The following is a 23,120-nucleotide window of genomic DNA, read 5'->3' as shown; positions in this document are numbered from 1 at the left end:
TGGTGGACAAGTAAGTGGACAAGCAATGACTTCTACTTGTTTATTCTGGGTTTCTAATGTGGGCTTATAATATTTCCCATGCTAGATAAGCATGGTGACTACTTACTCTCTCTCTCTCTCTCTCTCTCTCTCTCTCTCTCTCTCTCTCTCTCTCTCTCTCTCTCTCTCTCTCTCTCTCTCTCCCTCCCTCCCTCCCCAGGGACGAAGCCAGAATTTTTTTCTAATAGGGGCAACCGAAAACAACTAAGAAAACCTTATTATAGTATGGTTATACGCAATATGATATTAATGATGGTTTCAAATAATGATGTATCATAATTTCAATGTTAAAAAAAATGAGAAAATTAGGTTCACATCCTTCTTTTTGTTACTCCATTGATCAAAATCCTATTCATTTTGAATTTTTGATTAAGGTCATTGGGTATTAATAACATCATTAATTATTTGGGTTTCTAATGTGGGCTTATAATATTTCCCATGCTAGATAAGCATGGTCACTACTTACTCTCTCTCTCTCTCTCCCTCTCTCCCTAGGGACGAAGCCAAAATTTTTTTCTAATAGGGGCAACCGAAAACAACTAAGAAAACCTTATTATAGTATGGTTATACGCAATATGATATTAATGATGGTTTCAAATAATGATGTATCATAATTTCAATGTTAAAAAAATGGGAAAATTAGGTTCACATCCTTCTTTTTGTTACTCCATTGATCAAAATCCTATTCATTTTGAATTTTTGATTAAGGTCATTGGGTATTAATAACATCATTAATTATTTGAATAATAAAATATTTTTATTTTTAAATATATTCCTTTAGTGTTAAAAATGTTACAATTAGTATATTTATATTTATGGCTAAATTTTTTATCATATATTTTTATTTTTAGTTTGTACCTATTTTTAATTTGCAAATATTTTTTTAATTTGTACCAATTTTCTTTTCATTTTTAATTTGTACCCATATATTAGTTTCTTTTTGTGCCCCTATTTTTTAAAGTTTTATTTGTGTTTGTACCCATGTGTATACCGTCACATGACATTGTATATTTAATCAATGATAGAAAAATTACATATGGTATATTTATGTTTTATGCCTAAACTTTGTATCATATATTTATATTTTTAGTTTGTACCCACTTTTAATTTGCAACATTTTTTTTTTTAATTTGTAGTGACACACCCCGATCGAGATCAGGGCATGCTGGCCGTTACGTGGAAGTGACGTAACCATGTGCACAGTGCGGAAGCTAATAAAATAATAATAAAAATAGTACGAATAAATAAAAACTAGCTTTACACAAAGTAAGAGCATACATGTGCAAGCTTAAGTGTGAAAACAAAGTTCAGAGCACGAAGACCCAATGCAGTCCGGGAGAAAACGACACTACAAAAGCACACCCGAAGGTGGTCCTACACTGGTAATAGTTTGTCAGATATATCGGGGAAATCCTCAGGGAAGCCACCAAAAGTGCTAGCCAACTAGAACCTAGAGGGGCGCAAAACAAAAGCGTGAGTGGGCAAAAACAAAGCTTTTCAAAAACCATTTCATAAATAAGTTCTAACCCCTCGTCGTAAAACTTGTATACTTCCCAGAAAATAGAATATATATATATATATAAGTCATGCTCAGAAATATGCCATGCCAAATGCCTCGAAGTAAAATGCAAGTGCTCAGGTAAAATCACATCAATGTCGTATAATCTGTCAGCCGGAGTCACCTAACGTGACCTGTACGGTTGAATCTAAAGCTCAAATTTCCATCTCACTAACTATACCTGCACACGAGTCGGAACCACCTAAAGTGGTCTGTACGACAAGCCTGGGTGTAATATAAGTACGCTCAAGTGCTACGATCACGTGAAGGCTGGACGAATAATCGCGGGTTACCTACGAGTCGGAACCACCTAAAGTGGTATGTACGACAGGATTGTGCACCTAACTTGGATCCAAGATGAGCGTGTGGTGCGGGAGGTGAACATCACGTGAAGGACTGTGCCCTACTCTGGAGGGGAGCACTAACACCGGAGGTGCAGGTTATGAGCTCTCTATGCATCTCAAATCACTACTGAATGTAAACATAAATCATAACTCACCTGGCACTTACCTGTGCGTCCGCAGCACCAAACATATATATAAATATATGCAACTAACAATGCATAAACAAACGGCAACATTATGCATGGCATATAAACGAATAAACGTTTCATTTCACTTTCTGGGAAAAGTATAAGTATATAGGTATATACGGAAAACCAAAAGCCCACTCACTGGTATGTAGAAGGGTCGTAACCCACTTGCCCCGAGTGACCGTGCTCGTCCTCGGGATAGGTCTCACCTATATGCGAAACAACTATAAAAACGTTAATTTTAAAACACATAACCAACCTTATGAAATAACTTCTCATACAATGCTCAAATGGGGTGTATGAATACACCAACGTGATCTACTCAACCTCAGGAACATCCCCATATTTTCAGAAAAAAATTTCACCGTCGCACGCGCCCCCACGCGCCGGCCAAGGCACGTGCCTGGCACACTAACGGCATCAGTTAACGCCGTCAGGAATATTCCGTTAACTTTAACGGATTCCGTTAACGCCGTTAGGAATATTCCGCCCAAACTGACAGAATATTCCGTCGTCTTCTTCGGCGAGGCTCCGGCGCCGTCGTCGGCGCCAGAAAATCGTAAAAACTTCAAACCTTTGTAACTTCTTCGTTTTTCAACCAAATTTCACAAAATTGGTACCAAAATGAAGCTTATAACGAGAGGAACAAATTCATACCACTTTCAAGTGCTAAAACACACGGGATCTCACCGGGAAAACACCACCAACTCCGGCCAACCTCGAAACTCACGATCCCGACGTCCAAAACCTTCAAACGAACCACCCCGAGCCTCCTAAGAACCTCACCAAGCTTCCTACAAGCTTGAAATTCCCAAAAACACAACAATTAACGTGTGCATGAACAATGACAAAAATCGGGTATCCCGAGTTCGACGTGAAAACGAAGGTATCCTTACCTGAAATGGGTATGGTTGAACTTCTACGGACCTCACGAACATGAATATGTACTTTGTGTCTTCGATCTGTGAAGATTTGGAGGGTTTCTAGGTATGTTCGTACAAATGAAGGTGAAAATGGGAGAGAGAGGGCTCGGGACAGTGGGGTGCAGGGCAGGAAAAGGTGAGGGTGTGTGTGGGGAAATGTGTGTGGTCCACAACCAGCCCAAACCAAGCTCAAAAACAACCACACAACGAAAATTCATACTAGGGGCAAAATCGTCCTTTCACACTTACGGTTTGAAAATTCCGGAACGGGCTGTCACATGTAGTATTTTCTTTTTAGTTTTATTTTGTACCCATGTATTAATTTCTTTTAGCGCCTATATTTTTAAAAATTCATTTGTACTCATAATTTTTAATCTTTTATATCTACCCTAATTTATTTATAATGTACCCATTCTTCTTTATTAATGTACCACTTTGTTATATGTGAAATGTATCAATTTTTTTTGTAAAATGTACCATTTTTTTTTAATTTACCATTTATTATTTCTTATTTTTACATAGTTTTTATGCATTTATTCAATCAAAATGTTTGAATTTTTTTTATTGTAACTGTTTCTAATAGTATTATAATAAGGGATTTTAAATTTATAGGATTATAAATCTCATAAAATATCACACAATTAATGTCAAAACTATAAAAATATTAATATTAATAGTAATATAATGAGGTGTACAAAGTCAAGGGACCTTGATGAAACTTTGAATACTATTAAGTTTTTAATCAAAGAATGTTAAAGATTAGGGACCGCATCCAAAGTATCCCTAAAAAAATTTCAATATAGTAGTGGAAAATGCAAAATGATGAGAAAAATATAAGTACATGATAGGCGGGAGAGAGTTTTTTTTTGGGTTGAATAATATAACAAGAACACTATTGCTCATATAATATTTGATATGAAGTATAAGTAGAATGAATGTATGTTGGATATTAGATACGTACATTTTCTTTAAAGATAACCAGTGTATATTATATAATTGTAGTATGCAACTAAACAAACGAATTACTTGAGTGGGGGCATCTGCCCCCAGTGAGCCTTCATTGGCTCCGTCCATGTCTCTCTCAAACCAATATTCTTATAATTTTCTTGGGTACAGGGAAATAAGAGATCCGGAGAAGATCCCTTTCCCACAAAGTATGCAGATTACAAGATTAATTAGTAATATTGTTATCTTTATTATGGATTAAACTATGGTTTTACTTAAGATAGTTTGGGGTTTTATGGATTTGGATCCTCTCTGAGTCAACTGGTCGGGATCCTCCTGACCAGTGTTAGTGGACGCTTGGATTTTTATCTAACGGCTACAAACAAGGGGGCCCTCTAAAAGTTATAATAATTGTAGCATTTGGATAAAAATTCAACGGTCCACTAACACTTGTCAGGATGATCCCGACCAGTTGCCTCGGAGAGGATCCAAATCTGGGTTTTATAATGATTAGTTATTAATTAGAAACTTAGCCTTGGGATAGCTGCCCAAAGGTTACGATCCTATGAACTATGAAGAGAGCTATGACATTGTGCATTCTAAGAACGCTATGAACTCTTTGCTACCTTATTTTTCCGTGCGAATCATATAAATATAACATGAGATAGTAGAGATTTTCACGTTGGAAAAAGTCTTCTTATCATTTCTCCCCATCAAAATCACAAGGATAAATGCAGATTATCAAAGTGTGATTTGTGGTATGAGAAAAGTTTATTCTAGAAGGAGTAAAGCTAAGAAGACCAGATTTTTTAATCAAATTTTGTAAACTAAATAACGTGGATGTTGATAATTGGATTATTGCTTAAGTTTTAATTAACGCATTTTTATTTTTTTTTATTAGTAACACATTATTTAGTCTATAAATTTAATTTAAAGTTTTGATCTCCCTGAAATTAAAGAATATGCCGAGATGGGGCCAAATCCTTGATCTTTGTTTAATCCGAGTAATCAGAAAATATAGTGACATGGATCATTTCCGGATCTAGCGATCCTAATCCACCAAGTCCAATCATTTGGGCCGTTGAAATTTAATTCAAAAGTTAAAGTTATTATAATTTTTAAAATGAATTTCTGTTTGTAATCATTTGATTAAATTTTAACGGCTCGAATGATTGAACTTAATAGATTAGGACCACTGGATCCAGAAAGGATCCAATATAGAGAGATGCATGCATTCACTACATGTCCAAAAGGAGAGGAAGAATAATTGTAGCACTTATGCAGGACTGTGGTGTTGGGCATGAAGAAGATGGATGGGACAATGAAGAACGCATCTCAATGACATCGTACCGCCATGGCAGAAGCACTGCATGCAACTCCTCAAGACTATACATACATACATGAGGGATGAGAGAGAAACACTTTCTTTCTCTTCTGCGTGTGTAGGTGGAGAGAGGGAGGGGCAAAGCAACCAGAATTAATAGGGAGATTAATATTTGAGGGCGATGTGCAGCCCACTTGCCTCCCTCAACGCTTTACTGTCTCATTTTCCAAAGCCGATCCCTTCTCTTCTCTCAATGTTTTGCCTTTTTCAGTCTTTTTATGTTGTAGTAATTGTTAATTGTTGTTGTTCACGGAGGCGGAGGGATCTTTTCCTATCTATTCTTATTTTGTGCGATCATAATTAAATTACGTTAATATTTTATATTAATTTTTTTGTATAAAGATAATAAGACGAAAGACAATAAAAATATAAAATATTGACATAATTTAACCGTGATCGTACAAATATAGGCATAAGACGGACATTCAAACAAGATGACAGACAATCTGCCTCAACACAATACATTTCTTTTCCCTCATCATAAGGATTGAGATATTACATTTTGAATTAAATGATGGGCAAATTTATCTTTTTATCGTCAATTTTAACGTGTTATTTATATTCACCAGTAAAATTATGATATATGGACATATAATTATAGATAAAGACAATGTAAAATGGTTCCTTATGCAAAAATTTGATTTGATTTTTTTTTATGTTTCTTATTATGCTATAAATTTTTTAATTATATTGTGTCCACGTGCTATTATGTTATTGGTGGTTATAATTGACAAGTTAAAATTACTGATAAAAATATTAATTTGCCTTAGAATTTGACGAAATCTAACGACAGAATGTTAATTGGCTTATTTTAAATAGTTCAAAATATTAATTAACAAAAAAAAAATTCACAAAGTCAATTTCAACTAGAGTAATAATTTAGGGAGTCAAACCGTAGTTTACCCTATTTTCTTTGACGTTCTGCTGACGTAGACATCACTCCCAATTTTTACATAAAACAAGCTGGTTTAATGGTCCTCATCAATTAACAAAAATGATTTCTTTCTAATTTTTTAACCCAAATTAACAAGGCCAGAAAGTTGATTAGTTTAATTGTTTAAGTTAATTAATACAAATTAATGTTTTAAATAAAAAACTTAGACCTCTAGTACGGACGACGGGAGGACCGTGGCAAAAATGTAATAAATGCAATGTCAAGGGGTGAAATTTAGTACGCACTCTGCGTACTATATTTTCTGACGCTCTGCTCCTCTTTCCGCTAAACAAAGCTGCTCAGAATAATAATGGAGCTCAAAACTTCACCCGGCAATGGCACCCAACCCCCAAACCCTGAACCGAAACCCGACCCGTCAAACCCCGGTAATGCCGAAACCCAGCAAACCCAGCTCGAAAACCAGCTCTTCTTTGAAGACTACGACAGCACATGCTCCACACCTTACGTCAGCGCGCCGTCGAGCCCCGGACGGAGTGGGCCAGTCAGTGGGTTTTTCTATAGTGCTCCGGCGAGCCCAATGCACTTCGCGTTGACCACAAAGTCGAACTCTTCTTCGTTTGAGAAGAATGGCGGGAACGGCAGCGGCTCTGTTTCTATGGGTTTTGAGTTCGAGTTCTCTGCGCGGTTCGGGTCGAGCGGGTCCGGCCCGACCGGTCCGATGAGCTCGGCCGACGAGTTGTTCTTGAACGGGAAGATCCGACCCATGAAGCTCTCGACCCACCTGGAAAAGCCCCAGACTTTGGCTCCGTTGCTGGATCTCGAGCCGGAAACTGGGGAAGACGAAGCGGATCGGGTGGGGTTCGAACCCGTGAGAGGCAGAGATCTGAGGTTCCGCGACAAGTCCCTGCGGCGGAGGACGAGATCATTGTCCCCTCTGAGAAATGAACCATTCGAGTGGGAACAGAACAACGAGATTATTGAAGCTGATGAGAAAGACTGCAACTTTGCTGAAGATCCGAAAGGGACGGCGAAAAATGGGGAAGAAGACGAAGAGGGAGTGGAGGAGAGCAGCACCACAACTACTACTCCTTCGGTTTCAGCTTCGTCGTCGCGGTCGTCGTCGGTGGGGAGGAACTCGAAAAGGTGGGTTTTTCTGAAGGAGTTTCTTCACAGGAGTAAGAGTGAAGGGCGGAGCAGCAACCACAAGTTCTGGTCGTCGATTTCGTTCTCCGCCGCGAAAGAGAAGAAACCCATGAAACAGGGCGGTCAGAATGCTCAGGGCTCTGTTTCAAAAGACCCCAAATGCAGCAACCCCTTGAACTTGGGCTCAGAAGGGCAAAAATTGAAGGGAAGTGGGAGCGGTGGTTCGGGGAAGAAGTCGACAGCCGGAAAACCCACCAACGGGGTCGGGAAGCGGCGTCATCCGCCGTCGCTTCACGAGCTGCATTACACTGCAAACAGGGCTCAGGCTGAGGAAATGAGGAAAAAGACTTACTTGCCTTACAGGCAAGGGTTGCTCGGATGCTTAGGGTTTAGCTCAAAGGGTTATGGAGCTGCCATGAATTCTGGGTTTGCTAGGGCTTTGAATCCAGTTTCTTCAAGGTAAGGTAAAAGAAATTAAGGTCTCCAATGGCAATCTCCATGAACCTTTGATAGTTTGATGTGGTGGATTCAGAAGGAAGTGTATAGATTTTTTTTTTTTTTTTTTCCTTTGAGGATTTTATGTGATCATCTGTGTAATCATTGAAGACTGGCTGGCCAGCCAATTTAGATCTCTGTTTTTCTTGTGAAAAAAGAGGGGCTGCAGCAGTCTTTCTGTATTTTCATGGGGTTTTATGATGATGAAAAATGATGGGGAAAATCTTTTATTCCCGCATCTACTTTGCCACTGTTAAATTTATTCTCTGCTGTCACTACCAGTGCCGGTATGATGGAGTCAATCAATTATTTATGATTTTATTCCATGGTTTTTCATACTTTGAACTTCTCATGGATCCTTGTTGAGAACCTCTAAGACCCAAAGATGAAGATCCATCTGCTCCATTTAAGCTGAACAATGCTTACGATGCTAAAAAATGAGTAGGAATTTATACTTAAAACGTATTTGAATCATAGGGTTTTTTGTTTATAATCAAAATTATTCATATTATGAACCATTATATAAAGATTATTTCTAAAAAAATAAATTGAAAATAAGGTTGTTTAGTCAATCTATTGTAGCAAATACATAGAAGGTTCATAATGCATTTATCAATTTTATTAATCTATTTTTATACAGTTTGATGAGTGAAAGATCTAGTTTTAATTAATTTTTTGCAAATCGATATTTATAAAGTGATTTATAATCTAAATGATTTTTACCCTAAATATGAAGTGTTATAAATAGGCTACGAACAGTTTTGAGTAGGAACTCTTGTTCATCATTTGAGTAGCCAAATATTATTCTTTAAGGATATTCTTGGTCCTCGAGATATTAATGATATGAATGTGTTTTGGTTATTCCCTTAATTACCATCATAAGAAAACATAATCTGAATATGGGAAAATTTTAATAGAAGTGCTTAATGCATATGAATCGTCGAAGTGATTCTAACCAAAAATCAAATACATTTTCAATTAGTATCTCTCTCGTCACGTGACATGTTTCGCCTTATCTTGTCTAAAGCTTTTGGTGTTACAAACAAATGCACATTCTGCATGAGATGGTGGTTGGGATGTTTGGTAGAGATGATGAGGTGACCCCAATTTGCCTTATGTGATATTGCCTGTTTTGGGACCCTAAAGAATCTACTTGTCTGATATAATTACTTGCTTTTTATGTTAATATGTTATTACACCATTAAACTATCAAGTAGGTAGATTTTATATGGAGTTTTGCTAAGGTTTAATTGAGATCTTAATTTGCAAGGGACATGGTGGCTCCTAGTCCTACACATGGTGGACATAAAAGGAGGACTTTGAGATTATGAGACATTCCCTCAACTTTTTGTGTTTAGATTCCACTCAAAACAGTCAAAATCCATCGTATTGCATCTCTTTTGGGATTCTTTTTTGCTCGTTATTTGTTATTGGAGTTTGAGATTTGAACCAAGTTTGATGGTAAGTCAACTATAATTAAGCGTTGAACTCGTTATATATGAAAGTCGTATTTGAAATTCACACTTACAAATGGAGATAAATACTATTAAATTGCAATACTAATAACTAATAAAGATGATTTTTAAACAACGGTAATTATCTAGAGGAGATTCGAATTTAAGGTGTAAAGGACCTGCACTATCTCAATAAATTGACCTAACCCACGATAAGAAATTAAATAGCAATGTTCGACCACATTATTCATAAAACACATTTCACAAAAACACAAGTACCATATGATTTGATCCTATTCAACGTCACATTAAGACCTGGTTTGGTACTGAGGTGATTCTGAAAAAAGCTGGTATCAAAAAAAGCTGGGAGCTGCTTTTGTGTTTGGTAAACATTCAGCTTCAGCTTTTTTTCACAGTTTTTGGTGAAAAAAAGCCAAAAACAAGAAGCTGCAAAACCCAGCTTTGAAAAATCGGTTTTTTTTCACATCTGTTTTACATAAAAGTTTATCAAACACTATGATACTGTTTTTTTTTCAAAAGCATTTTTACAAAAAAGTTTACCAAACACTCTGCTGCTTTATTTCACAGCCGCTTATTCTCACAGCACAGCAGAATCAATTTTTTTTTCAAAGCAGAACAATACCAAACCAGCCCTAATCCCACTCAGTGGTAATAGACAGCTCGACCGAAGTTTTTCTCTTTGCCTCACATTTGCAACAAGGCTTCTTGGAAATTTTCTGGAGGAGCCACCAACAACGAGATCTGATCTGATGCCCTCAAAGTCCACTATTATGCTGGGGACATGTAATTTTTATTTATTTTATATTAGGCTGCAAAATACAGCAGCAAAATCCCATCATCATGATGGTCCCCTCCCCTCCATTATTGTCCATGGCGAGGGCTTATTTATCCAGATATCTATTTAGGAAGGGGTTTGTCTGCCTTTTATTTTCATATTTTTTCTATATTCTCTAGTGATATATAATTATGGTTAAATTATGTTAATATTTTATATTAATTTTTTATAAAAATAATAAAATAATAAATAATAGGAATATAAAATGTTGACGTGATTTAACTGTGACTACACAAACAAAAGGGCATGAGAATAGTATGAAAATGAAAGAGCAGATAATCCACCTCCAACTATTTAACCCAACAATCAATTATGACATCATAAAGTCTTGAAATCTTTTTCTTTTGGTCAACAAAGTTTTGAAATCTAACTAGTACAAAACGGAAAGATAAGAAAGGAATCATTTTCAGATTTCTTCCACAAAGTTCATCAAGTTCGTTCATTCGGACCATTGAAATTTGATTCAACAACTAAAATTATTATAACTTTTAAAGAGTCACCTATTTGTAGTCGTTGAATCAAATTTCAATGACTCGGATAAGTAAACTTGATGGATTTGATGAAATGGATCTTCAGAAAGATATATGTTTGATGGAATTGGATCCTCTCCGAGGCAATGCCTCCGGATCCTACTAACTAGACAACATGGGCCTTTAAATTTTGATTCAAAGGTTACAATTAATATAATTTTAAAAGAATCCTCCTGTTTATAGCCGTTGGATCAAAATCTAATGACGCATGTTGTCCGATCAGTAGGATTATGTTTGATAAACAACTTCACACGTATTGATCAATCACATTGCTCTCTCTCTCTCTCTGCATCAACTTTGTCACTTCAAAAACATCTGGTTCTTACTACAAAGGGTCCCATCTCCTAATTAATTTCCATTGTTCATCATCACTGGCGGATTTAAACTTTAAATATGAGGAATCCCAATATTAACGTGACGTATATTGTCTGCCCTTCTGTTTGAGTGTTATTCTTATCATTTTCTATTTGTGCGGTTACGGTTAAGCCACGTCAATATTTTATATTTTTATTTCTTTTTATCTTATTATCTTTATAAAAAAATCAATATAAAATGTTGACGTGGTTTAACCGTGACCGCACAAAATAAGAAAGGATAAAGAGCACCAAACAGGAGGGCATACAATCTGCCTCCATATTAAAGGTATAAGTTTTTAAATGGGAACAGAGAGCGAAGAGCGTAAAAAACTTTCAGTTTATTCACTCAGACATTTCGTCGAACACTTGGTGGACTTGTTGTCGTCAATCGAATCGTGTTGTGCAGATATCGGCATATGCTGAAACAATCTAATGAGTGCATTGAGAGAATTTGTCATGTGTTCTTGAACCAACATGCCGAGTGCTGCTGAGATACACCTAACAAACATTACATAAAATACTTAGTAGAAGCAAAAAAAAAACCCATACCAAACATTTGAAGGGTCCTTTACTTGTATATTTCCTAGACCCCCTTGGTTTCATTGCTCATCATGTCGATATATTTGCTATTTTGCCCTAGATCCTATGGCTATTTTAGCTTCTTCTACTTATCAAAGTTGTCCCATTTAGTGAAAAAAGATTTGGGTGTCACTTTAGGACATAGAGTTGCATTTGAGTTTGTTTGCAAGAATACGTTGAAGAATACAAGAATCTCACATATGACTAAGTTTAAATTGAGTCTTTACCTTGTCTTGCCTACGAGGAGGTATGTCAAAGGAATATAGAATCCCACGTCAAAAGATTTGACAAAACTAAATCATTTATATTAGACCAACTAGCTAGAAATGTGCATCTACCATCTCTTTCACTAAGTTCGAATCATCCTTGTCACGTAACTTAGAGTGGTCTACAGTATGTATCATATAGTCACGAAAAAAAAAAGAAGTCATGATTTCTGCTGCCTTAGGTTCCTAAATTATTGCGAGCGCAATGATCCTTTGGTACGATGGTTTCCTCTTCTAGTTAACCTCTCCCCAACAAACAGAAAAATGAAAAGCAAGAGCTACAACATAAGATAAAGACTTGCAACAAGCCAAAGCAGTTTGCAAAAGAGGTTGATGTTACTAATACTTCCAAGCTTTGGATGGGACATGACATTACCTCTTTGTTTTTATCCCCTTCCAAATAATGCCTTGCATCGCATGAACTCATTTTTCTTTCGGACCACGATTCTTTCCCCTCCTAATCTCTCTCATTCTCTCCCCTTCGTTAAAGTTTATAGAGAAAGAAAGACCAAAAAAAAAAACTGTGAGAGGAAGGAAAGGGAATGAGCATTAAGGGGGAGAGAATAGTACTCTTTGTTTCTCTATCACTCAAGAAAAGATCGAAACTTTGCGTTTTACAATCAACTTTTGGGTCTTCAGAGATTGGGACAAGGGAGTTATCGGAGGCTTTCGATTTCGACAGATCGAAGCAATTCCCAATTTCAACCACGCCAGATTTGAATTGCTGCGATTTGGTCGTGGGTGTGGGTGTGGTGTCGAGGTGGCTACGGGGGGTGGTTATGGAGGAAAGAAGCGGACATGTTGGTGGTTCTGCGGAGGTAAAAGGGGAGGGGAAGTGGTGGTGGTGGTGCAGGGACCGTCCGATCAAAACCACAAATCTGACGTCCCATCGTCCAATCACCGACGAAGTATGGAAGTTCAATCACATAAGAAGTTCCTAATGGTATGGTTTTAACCCAACACATAATGTTGAAGACGAAACAAAACTAATCGGGTGCATAAAAACACTAGATTATTGTTAATAGCATGCCGGCTATCCTTCACTACTACAAATGATAAATTAAAAGCGCAAAAATGTCAAGTAAAAGATGTGTGCCGATAGTACACTGAGAAACCTATCTCTTCCCAAGATCCGGAGAAATTGGGAGACGACTTCAACAAAATTAGGCTACCGATTCCTCCCTGCGTGCTGCGTCAGAAGTGCCTCTTCATGAAGATGAAGCAAAGGTGTATAGAATGTTCTTCTTGAGAGTGAACTCGTCGGCCTTTGTTGGGTTGACAGACTGCACCAACGAAAACAAAATGAAAAGGTAAGGCCAATGTAGATCAGTAACCAGCTTCGAGAGGGGTCTGAAAAGAATAAGAAAGATCGTATAGGGTTTTTTTAATTCACTTCGATTTTTCAGCATATGAATTCATTTTTCCTGTTCGAAGTTTTGGAACTTTATTGATATATAGTTCCTAGTGTTGGATTCATCAAAGTTTCATATCCAGTTTAATCTAATCCTGTGCCGCATAGTAGACAATCCTATAACATATGAAGTCTCAGTCGAATCATGTAAGCTTACCCTTTTCGCCAAACAAGGCCTATGTATCTTGCTAGCAATGGAAAGAGTATAATATAAGATCTAACCTTTTCGAGTATGCGCTCAAGCCGCTGAATTTCGTTCTTCGCATAATCAGCACCTTTCTCCAAAGACTTCTTGGCAGCTTTCAAGTAGATGTTACCGTATCTGAAATTTAAACATAACGAGAAGTTAAATTGCGAATCAGACGATCAACTGCAAAAGGACGGATCTAAAGGATCTAGCTAAGATCATCACTGAAAGATTCCAAATTCGTTTTAAGTAGGTGCAAGTATCATCTGATCAAAATAGGGAGGGTGTATTAACCTTGCAGCCGAACCCTCAAGTTTCCCAACTTCCTCTTCTATCTTGGAAAATATTGCCTTCTTCTCATCGTTGCTAGATTTCACAAACTTCTTTACTAATTCGTCCAAATTTTCAACAATGCCAGCCTACATAAAAGAAGATCATTGAGAAGCAATGGACAAGATTTTGATCAGGTGCATTCATGACGAATTGAAGGTACTGACTTTGGAAGTAAGTTGTCCTTTTGCGTCTCTGCTGGTGCCAGATTTCTCATTAATGAAATCTACAAAATCCTCCAAATCTCTGCCGCCACCATACTCTTCACCCTCCTTCTTGTTCTTTGGGAAGAATTTCAATGTGGGATATCCACTAACACCGTACCTGAATAGGGAGCCTTGTATTAGGTCCATTTATTATTATTATTTTTTATGATATGTTTTACTCCGAAAATGTTTCATCTGAGTCATTAAAATATGCTACTAATAAAAAACAAAATATAGATTCAGTAGAGTACAACACACAATACTAAAATAAGGACCAGAAGTTCGTCGATACTATTAAACCACTAACTCACTTTTCAGCTAAATCCTTGTATTTGTCAGCATCAAGATTAGCAATCACTATGCCGTCCTCCAACTTAAATGCTGAGGCAACCTTCTCATAAGTCTGGATAGAACACAAAATAAATAATCAAGATCAACTGTTGTTCAAGCACCAGACAAAGGGTTCCAATAACGGATTTGAAGGAGCAGAAATACACTTACAGGAGCAAGGGATTTGCAATGTCCACACCTTCCATGAAAAGAAAAAGGGGGAAAACAGATTTAGAGTTGCAAAAGTACCAATCAAATTCTACTGCAATTTATTGCAAACACAACAGGATGATAATTGTATAAACCCCCCTCCCTCTTGTACACCAATTTAACTTCATTGACTCAACAACCGACGATACAGAATTCAAAATTAAGCATTAAAAAGGAAAATTGAAGACATAATCTTACCATGGTGCATAGAACTCCACCAGCACATCTTTTGTTTCATCCAGGACAACCTCATTAAAGTTATCCTGTGTAAGTACCACAACATGGGATGGGTCTGCAGCAATCTTCACATTGGTCCCTGCTTGCAAAGAAGAGCTTCATGATCAATCATAAGCCTAGGATTATTACGTAAATGAATGTGTGTATTAGAATTGAACTAACTCAAACAACCAAGAAATATCAACATATTTATTCAGTTCATTTTCAATTGAATAACATTACAAAATAATACCTCCTTCCTTATTCACAAACTCAGCAAGAGCTTCAGCAGTACGGGCACCTTCATACCTAAATCATGTAAAATTCAATCAGAAAGGTAGACCAAAATTACTAATACAAACAAGGATGGTGAAAAATGTTACATCGTCTGAAATTTGGTTAGAGGGTTCGGTGGCAAGAGTATCAAATCAAAACTAAAACAAATGCTTTCATGTAAACTGAGCAGGGCATAGGGGAAAACACACTCACTTTTTGGGTTCTAGGGACCCTTTAGGAAACCATTGAATTGTGGGGTAGCCGGAAACTCCAAACTTGCCACAAACGCCCTTGTGCTCATCACAATCAATCTATTGAGAATTGGCAAATAAAGCAAAAACAGTCAATCACTGGTAGTTGTCTGCAAGACACAAATTCAATAGTATGGTAGTAACTCAATCATCAGACAGTCTAACGAGGACATCAGGAATAGAAAACCTACCTTTGCGATTAAAATCGATTTTGCTTTCTTAAAACTTGAACCTAGCTTCTCATACTCCGGTGCAAGCTTCTTACAGTGACCACACCTGCAACAGGAAGTACGAACCGTATACAATTAAAAGAAGCGAAATTAAAACTAAAGAAACATATCCACTATACGCTTCCTGAAATATGGATACGAAACAACATAACGCATTCGGAGAAACGATGTTAGTCCAATACTATTCGGACGAAAATTCAACATAGATACATTATAACTCGCATTCTGATTACCAAAAATTCCAATTCCATGTATAAGAAAAAAATTCAAACACTTCATCTGGCCTCGATCATTTATTCACCTGTAGATCTAGAATCCTGGATTGCCTATTCGCAGATCTCCAATCAATCAGTCTCAGCATCGCCATATCCGATACAATTAACCGATTCATATCCGTGTTTGGCATCCGATAAACTAAATTAATCGATTCAATTCAAATCATTTTCAATCCTACGCTTGAGTAAACTAATCTCACACTAATTTCCATTCATTTCGTTCACAATTAACAACAAATAAGATCATCACAAAACCTCACAAAACCTCATCAGCTAAAATTAGGGTCTTCCGAATCAAATCTCGGAACCAAACAGCTGAAATTATAAGTCTAAGAGTACCAGGGAGCGTAGAACTCGACGAGAGCGGCGCGATCTTGACCGACCTCCTTCTCGAAGTTGTCCTCCGTGAGCACAACGACGTCGTCTGCGAAGGCCGACGAGGCAAAGAGCAGGGCTAGGGCTCCGAAAGCGATCAGAGTCTTCGAGCTCGCCATCGTTTCAAACTTTCTGAAGAGAGTCGGTTGCTTTGAGGAAAGTCCAGCTGCTCCTCAGTTTTTATACCCGCCTTTGTTGAACTCGTATTTTGCATTTTTTTTTTTTTAAAAAAAAAAAAAAAAAATTATTTCTCGACGGTCAAAAATAATTTTAAGACGTAAATTGGAAGCTACTCCACGTAATTCTCAGTGTTTACGCGAGGCGCTCTGAGTACTGAACACTGCTTTTTTTAATCTGGCAAATCATGTCTCGCCATGCGTACAAATGTAATCATCAGTCCACTGAAACAAAGACACGTGTCAAATATTATTTTAGCAAAAGTTAAACGAATTCTTACATATGAAGAACCAAATAGTTTTCCTTCGTATGCTTATTAATTTTGAGTATTTTTTTAATTTTAAATTTCAGTTTTTTTGTTTGTAAGTAAGATTTTGTTAGATTAATCACTGACGAAGTTCGAACTTATGCATGTTTGTATGCTTATTAATTTTGAATATTTTTTTAAATTCTAAAATTCAGTTTTTTTTAATTATTATTATTTTTTATCAATAATGGATTTTGTTAGATTAGTCACTGATAAAATTCGAACACACGTCGTCATGCAAGACTCAAGACCTTTCCGCCATTGTAGTAAAAGACATTTATTTCAATTGACTTAACTAATCTTGCCATAAACCTTTCTTGGTTTTGATTGAGTTTTGCACAGGATGTTAGTGAAACGATTATTAAGAAACCAAACATTTCTAAATGTGACATGTATACGATGAAAATAATGCTAATTATTGTTGGATGATTATAAATAACATAGATGCATGTTTATATCTCTTTTGCAATTGCAAAAGTTTAGATAGCGACATGCTCCTATGAACACCACCAATTCTACAATGCTCACAAACCAATGCGGAGAACCACTTGCACATATAGGAAGTTGAAGGCCTTCGGGTTGGTTGTGGCATATAAAGTTATCCTTTTAGTTTATGACTCCGAAGACCTAGAGACCTAACTAGAAAATGTGAACTAATGAAACCTTTGTTTTTCTCTATATTTTCCTTTTCTGAGAGCCCTCCTTATTGGAAGAATGAATGATTTGCTTGTGAAAATTCCGAAAAAAATTATTAAATAATTTGCCGTTTGATTACAATTTCACTTTTAGTTTAAAAAAAACAAAAAATAAAAACTTCATGTCAAATTTTGAAAATTCACAAAAAATATATTTTATTTTTTTTAAATTAACGGTACCAAACAAGAATAGTTCAAAAAAAGCTTAAAAAACCTGAACAAGAAAAGCGTTCACAGAGAAAGAAACAGCGGCGGAAAAAATAGAAAGCAAAAGGAGAGGGGCGTTGCGAGAATCGAACTCACGACCTCTCGCACCCGAAGCGAGAATCATACCACTAGACCAAACGCCCAATTTGGCAATACTCTGGAAATTAACCAATTTTTTATTTAAAATCCATAAACTTTTGAATAGTATTCCTCACGCCTTTCTTCGCTTCTTCTTCCCCTTTTCTTTGAACGTTGAGGATTCGGACACTCTCTGGTTAGCCCCCTCTCCAATCTCCATCTCTCAGAGATTCCCGGAATTTCAATTGCATCCTTCAAGGACCGGACTGCAAATTAGCTCAAAGGTTGAATTCCGCAGCCATGGCCAGCAGTAATGTAAGTTCAATTTCCCAAAACCCTCACTTTCCGTCACTGAGAATTTATCAATTGGCCTAATTAGGTTAAGTTCTTGATTCCAAAAATACAAATTACATGATAAATATTTAATCTTTGTATGATTTAATTAATTCAGTAGTTGTTATTATTTTGGTATAGGCTGCCGGAGTGGATAATACTTTCAGAAGGAAATTCGATCGAGAAGAGTTCTTGGAGCGAGCTCGTGAGCGCGAAAGACAGGTTTGAACCTCGAAAAGTCTCGTTCTTGTTGTTGGTTTGTACATTTGTAATATGTTTTTTAGTTTTTTTCTAATCTGGGTGTTTTGCAATGTGCTTTAGGAGGAAGAGGGAGGACCGCATAAATCCAAATGTGGGTTTGTTTAATCTTGTATTTCGGTCTCTTTGCGTTATTCGAGTTGTTTTCTTTAGTATAAACTAAAAGTATGGTTTGCTATATCTGTGTAGCGAAAGGTCCGCCAGTGCAAAGGAAGCCATTGAAGCACAGGGATTATGAAGTGGATCTCGAGTCTCGCTTGGGGAAAACACAGGTGAGCTTTTTATTGTTTGGAGTGCATATGCATTTTTACCCGTTTGTTTGAAAGTTGAGATTTTTTTGAATTCGTGGAATACTATCAAGCCTATCATGATGCGACTACTTCTCAACCTATGAGTTAGTTTTTAAGAAGATTCCAATGCCATGTGTAATTGGATGCATTTGATCGTCATGGTTAATCAGCATCCTCGATGTATCTGTTTTAATTGAGCATAAAGTTTTGATGTAAAATCTTCACCGTAATGCAGTATGTTCAAAAAATTATATATATACTGTCATAGTTGGTTTGGTTTTCTGATTTCATGAAAATGTTGTGGTCCTTAGAAGATTATAGATTTGGATTAAGGAAGCTTGGTAGGAGATGGGGGGTTTGTTATTCCTATGTTGCTTTACTCTGAAGAAAATTATATTGAGACGTTTGCCTCTTTCAAATGGGAATATCTCACGTCCTGCCTGCTCAGTTGAGTTGCATTAGAACCATGAATATTTTGTTGGATCCTGATGTGTCTAAATAAGATCCTTTATTGGATATTTTGTTGCTTACATCTTTGTTAATTGCTAAGCAAGTTTTACAAGTTTCTTACCACTTTTTTTTCATTAACCTTGTTATTCCCTGTATGTTTTGCAGGTTGTTACTCCGATAGCACCCTTAAGCCAGCAGGTAAATACTTATCATTGAATATTCGTAACTGAATTTTATGATTTGCATTTTAGTAACAATATTACTTTATTTTAATTAAATAAAATATGGCCAGCCATCACATTGACTATGCCCATCAAAGGCTTTGCATTTCTTATCTCTCTCTTTCCCCTCCCCCCTCCCCCTTCTCTTCCCTCCTCTTTGAAGGATATTCCCTCAGTGGTTAGGCTGTGTAGCTTTCCTACTGAATCCTTATCTAGTGTAGTCTGAATTACCGCACTTGAAGCCAAGATTTGAGTGCAATAATTAACCCCTTGGTTACGGTCTACCACTCACCTTTCTAGCATTATGTTGATATAAATTTCATTTTGTGAAAAGAACGTTAGCATATATAGTACTTTCTCTATATGGTTATGGTATCTTGTACTTGATCTGATATGATTTGTCATTTTCTAGTCTTGTCTTCTCAATATTGTTTCCCCTGCTACAATATGATTAATTCTGTTCTTTTTCAGGCTGGATACTACTGTTCGGTTTGTGAGTGTGTTGTAAAAGATTCTGCAAACTACTTGGATCATATCAATGGCAAGAAACGTATGTAACTCTATCGATATTGTTATGACATGAGTTCATCTATAGATATGTTTCTATTGTCATTACAATTATTTTCTTTTGGTTTTGTTATTCTTTGAATGTTTCTTTTCTTTATAGATCAAAGAGCTTTGGGTATGTCTATGCGGGTAGAGCGGGCATCACTCCAACAGGTGGAATTTGAAAAATAACTTTTGTTTGTGATCAAATTGGAAATTCCTTGTTAAAATCGTGACCATATTTACGTTGAATTCATGCAGGTTCAGGAGCGATTTGAAAAGCTCAAGAAGCGGAAAACTGATGGAACTTTCACAGAGCAAGGTAAGATATTGAGTTGTAGTAAATGAATCCTTCAGAGACTTTGATCACTTATTTAAGGTGCATTGTGTTCTGATTACTGATAAAAAAGTTGATCACTCTTCCTTTTCCCTCTCAGATCTTGATGAGCGGATCCTGAAGCAGCAGCAAGAAGAGGAAGAGCGGAAGCGCCAGCGTCGGGAAAGGAAGAAAGAGAAGAAGGTTGGTAGAATTGATTCACTTAATATTAATGTTTGTAAGGCAGAGATTGGAATCTTCAAATTCGGACGTTTGTTATCTGCCTTGCTATAATATTTTGCAGCTGAATTTTTTAATTTTATTTATGTCAACTGATTCTTTTAAATCTTCTTTCCTGGGTTCAGAAAGAGAAGGCAGTCGAAGAGGAAACGGAAATTGATCCCGACGTTGCAGCTATGATGGGATTTGGTGGATTTGGTTCAACCAAGAAGTGATCATTTCATGCCAGTTCAACTTTCACAGCTTTTTTTTTGTTAATCTGAGTTGTTTCTTATGTATCTGATTGTGTTCTTTAGCGACCGTATCGTACGAATTTAGGCGTTCGTTTTTGTACAAAATGTAGGTTCGTGTACCTTCAAAATGTTGGTGGAATTTGAGAAAATGGAAGAGATTTTATGCATCCGGGTTTGATTCATCTTTGTTCTGGTATGGCATTCGAAGCTTGTCAATTTTGTTTTGTTTTAATTTTACAAAGAAATTGAGAATGATTGATGATATGAATATGGCATAGCCGAGGGACGTTTGAGGTTGGTAATTCTAAAACCCGAACCGAGGCAATCACCGGTCATCTTACAAAATATCGAAAGAAAAATAACTTGTTACAAACCACAACATACAAGATCTTTCGTCGTAGGAGTAATCTATGATTGTTCATGTAACACTAGATTGCAGTACGTTATGGCAGTCGAGTATAAATGGTGTATATGGTGCGGTTTTAAGTTTAGGAGATGTGCTGGTGTCGGTCGCGCGCGTGAAGTTTTGACGTTATCACATGGTCAGTGTAGGATGAAGAGACAGAACCCGGTAACAATTAAGAACGTGAAAAAACTGACGAACTTTGGTAGCTTCTGTGCACTGCTTGTTTCACCTTGGTACTGACCAAAGGGCCCAAAACCATTGAACCTCCCTGCACAGACAAAATTTTATTATCACGAGAGATTCTCGGTCTTGTCTCTCTTAATAACAATACGTGTTTAGAGAACCCCGCTACTACTCAGTATTTTAACTTTGATCCTCAAAAATCAACCATGTCAATAAACAGAATCAAAGTCGAAAAAAGTTGATCAGACCTGAGGTTTTCTCAAGACGTGTCATAAAGACAAGACGTCCTACACAGAGCCGGACTGCTACTCATAAGTTTTTGTGATTCTTTTCGCTTACCTATTTGATTTGTGTAGCTGCAGCCAGCACGAAGTGCACTTCTCAGCTCTGGCAGTGTTGCTCTATTGCCGAAAACGAAGTTTGAAAACATTCTATCGACGCAGTTCAGAACTTGTTGCGTCTCTTCAAAACATGGTCCACGGCAGAACGAATTAGTTGCTTCAGGAGGCACGTTAAATTCTCCACTCTCATTCAATCTGTATGCTTCATTACAACCAGCATAAATCTGATCACTCCAAATCAAAACAAAATCAATAAGAAACAAAATCGAGGACCTAATGATGTTCGTATAACATGAAATCACGTTATGAGCATGGTTTGCACTCACAAACTTGTTGCTGAAACATGCCAAGGCTGTCACAAACGTCTGCGCTGGGTTGTCCTCTGCGTATCCTGCAACATATTGAGACAATCGTATGAACACAATCAGCTAGGAAACAGAAAGAAAGCGCAAGAGGGCGTCATGAACGCGAAGTATTACCTGAGTAGGAGCAACAAGCTGCAATGAGAAGAAGAGTAAGGCAGAAGAACTTGTGTTTTGGGAGGATAATAGAAGCCATTGTAACTTTGTAAGAGATGATTTGTATATGAAATTGATATTAGTAGTAGTGACTGGGGTATTATATGGGTTTTTGATCTTTTTAACGAGGCATGAGAGAGAGAGAGAGAGAGAGAGAGAGGATCTTGCCTCACAATTGGTAAACCAAAAAGGAGAGAGATTGAGGTGGTGGTTTTAGATAGTTATAGCGAGAAAATGGATGAGGAAAATGGGACTTGTAGATGAGTGAATTTGGTAAGTAAGCCACCAACTTTGTACTTGTTCTTGAGTTTTATTTTATTTTTTTATTTTATTGAGTTTTTATCAATTTGAGTGCAAGAATTGAGTACTAAATTTGTCATTAGAAAACAAATGTTTAGATTAATATTCAAAGACCATTGGGATTGCATGATGTATTAAGTCCAAGTGCCACCCCCTAGAGATGTTTTAGACGGTTGATGTACAGTTTTTTTAATAAAAAAAAATGGATACAAATTATGCATACAAACGGCATCAATATAATGCACTGGCATTGGATTTGAGTAGTAGGAGGCCCAAAGTATCTAACACATGACTTTCAAGTGTCAGAGTGAATGCTTTTAAACGGATGGAGTTGCATCAGTGAAATTATTGTTTATCCTTTGCCATAACAGAACGAGTAGAATTGCTATGGCACCCTTAAGCTTATAATAGACATAAGTCATATCATTATGTGAAAACCTGCATGTATTAGAGAGTTTCGTCAAATATATTAGCTTAATGTACCTAAAAGTGTTATCCTTGTAACAAACACACCCACCATTAAGAATAGTGTAAAGGCTATATTAATTATTAGTAAAAAGCGAAAGTCTACTACTAGTTGGAGAGATTTTTTAGTGTGTCGGAATACGAACACATACGTCATATGTCATTATACAAGTGGACGGACAATTAAAGGGAAAACTTTCTTCCACTTGTATAGTCACATAGGACATACTGTCTTGTATTCCAAGCACATTGAAAAATCTTTATGCTAGCTGAAAGTATTAGTTAGCTACGCCAGGCGTTGCAA

General features: G+C 36.8%; 4 protein-coding genes and 1 non-coding gene across 5 annotated transcripts; 2 read left to right on the top strand and 3 right to left on the bottom strand.

The window, feature by feature from the left end:
• Positions 1-6,350: 6,350 nt before the first annotated feature.
• On the top strand, positions 6,351-8,172 carry LOC103930572. Its single transcript, XM_009339921.2, has one exon. It carries the CDS (start codon positions 6,626-6,628, stop codon positions 7,880-7,882), a length of 1,257 nt encoding a protein of 418 aa, XP_009338196.2. The 5' UTR covers positions 6,351-6,625; the 3' UTR covers positions 7,883-8,172.
• Positions 8,173-12,924: 4,752 nt separating this feature from the next.
• On the bottom strand, positions 12,925-16,416 carry LOC103930571 (probable protein disulfide-isomerase A6). The gene is made up of 11 exons (XM_009339920.3): positions 16,217-16,416; positions 15,564-15,648; positions 15,335-15,432; positions 15,099-15,154; positions 14,828-14,945; positions 14,591-14,618; positions 14,401-14,492; positions 14,051-14,207; positions 13,848-13,972; positions 13,589-13,688; positions 12,925-13,238 (listed from the first exon to the last, which is right to left on the bottom strand). Exons 1-11 carry the CDS (start codon positions 16,369-16,371, stop codon positions 13,164-13,166), a joined length of 1,089 nt encoding a protein of 362 aa, XP_009338195.2. The 5' UTR covers positions 16,372-16,416; the 3' UTR covers positions 12,925-13,163.
• Positions 16,417-17,709: 1,293 nt separating this feature from the next.
• TRNAP-CGG lies at positions 17,710-17,781 on the bottom strand. Its single transcript has one exon. It is a non-coding gene; the product is annotated as a tRNA-Pro (tRNA).
• Positions 17,782-17,869: 88 nt separating this feature from the next.
• Positions 17,870-20,783, top strand: LOC103930570 (zinc finger matrin-type protein 2-like). Its single transcript, XM_048576430.1, has 10 exons — positions 17,870-18,031; positions 18,191-18,271; positions 18,371-18,401; positions 18,497-18,579; positions 19,213-19,245; positions 19,740-19,818; positions 19,936-19,988; positions 20,076-20,136; positions 20,252-20,334; positions 20,496-20,783. Exons 1-10 carry the CDS (start codon positions 18,017-18,019, stop codon positions 20,583-20,585), a joined length of 609 nt encoding a protein of 202 aa, XP_048432387.1. The 5' UTR covers positions 17,870-18,016; the 3' UTR covers positions 20,586-20,783.
• A 165-nt stretch (positions 20,784-20,948) lies between these two features.
• On the bottom strand, positions 20,949-22,366 carry LOC103930619. The gene is made up of 4 exons (XM_009339978.2): positions 22,013-22,366; positions 21,860-21,924; positions 21,532-21,757; positions 20,949-21,277 (listed from the first exon to the last, which is right to left on the bottom strand). The coding sequence occupies exons 1-4, from the start codon at positions 22,089-22,091 to the stop codon at positions 21,147-21,149; spliced, it is 501 nt and encodes a 166-aa protein (XP_009338253.2). The 5' UTR covers positions 22,092-22,366; the 3' UTR covers positions 20,949-21,146.
• Positions 22,367-23,120: the final 754 nt, after the last annotated feature.

The sequence above is a fragment of a genome, unplaced genomic scaffold (assembly GCF_019419815.1).
Source record: "Pyrus x bretschneideri cultivar Hongxiangsu unplaced genomic scaffold, Pyrus_bretschneideri_v1 Contig11, whole genome shotgun sequence".
Taxonomy (NCBI): domain Eukaryota; kingdom Viridiplantae; phylum Streptophyta; class Magnoliopsida; order Rosales; family Rosaceae; genus Pyrus; species Pyrus x bretschneideri.
Note: the sequence above shows the minus strand (reverse complement) of the source record. Positions and strands in the feature narration are given on the sequence as shown.

What these genes read in the sequence shown, in the direction of transcription:
- LOC103930572 (XM_009339921.2), top strand. Translation starts at nt 6,626, where the DNA reads ATGGAGCTCAAAACTTCACCCGGCAATGGCACCCAACCCCCAAACCCT.
- LOC103930571 (XM_009339920.3), bottom strand. Translation starts at nt 16,371, where the DNA reads ATGGCGAGCTCGAAGACTCTGATCGCTTTCGGAGCCCTAGCCCTGCTC. An exon ending in AATCGATTTTAATCGCAAAG is followed by an intron (nt 15,433 to 15,563) that starts GTAGGTTTTCTA and finishes AATTCTCAATAG; the next exon opens with ATTGATTGTGATGAGCACAA. An exon ending in ATTGCAAATCCCTTGCTCCT is followed by an intron (nt 14,493 to 14,590) that starts GTAAGTGTATTT and finishes TGTTCTATCCAG; the next exon opens with ACTTATGAGAAGGTTGCCTC.
- LOC103930570 (XM_048576430.1), top strand. An exon ending in CTCGCTTGGGGAAAACACAG is followed by an intron (nt 18,580 to 19,212) that starts GTGAGCTTTTTA and finishes TATGTTTTGCAG; the next exon opens with GTTGTTACTCCGATAGCACC. An exon ending in TAGCACCCTTAAGCCAGCAG is followed by an intron (nt 19,246 to 19,739) that starts GTAAATACTTAT and finishes GTTCTTTTTCAG; the next exon opens with GCTGGATACTACTGTTCGGT.
- LOC103930619 (XM_009339978.2), bottom strand. Translation starts at nt 22,091, where the DNA reads ATGGCTTCTATTATCCTCCCAAAACACAAGTTCTTCTGCCTTACTCTT. An exon ending in AGCTTGTTGCTCCTACTCAG is followed by an intron (nt 21,925 to 22,012) that starts GTAATACTTCGC and finishes AATATGTTGCAG; the next exon opens with GATACGCAGAGGACAACCCA. An exon ending in CATGTTTCAGCAACAAGTTT is followed by an intron (nt 21,758 to 21,859) that starts GTGAGTGCAAAC and finishes TGGAGTGATCAG; the next exon opens with ATTTATGCTGGTTGTAATGA.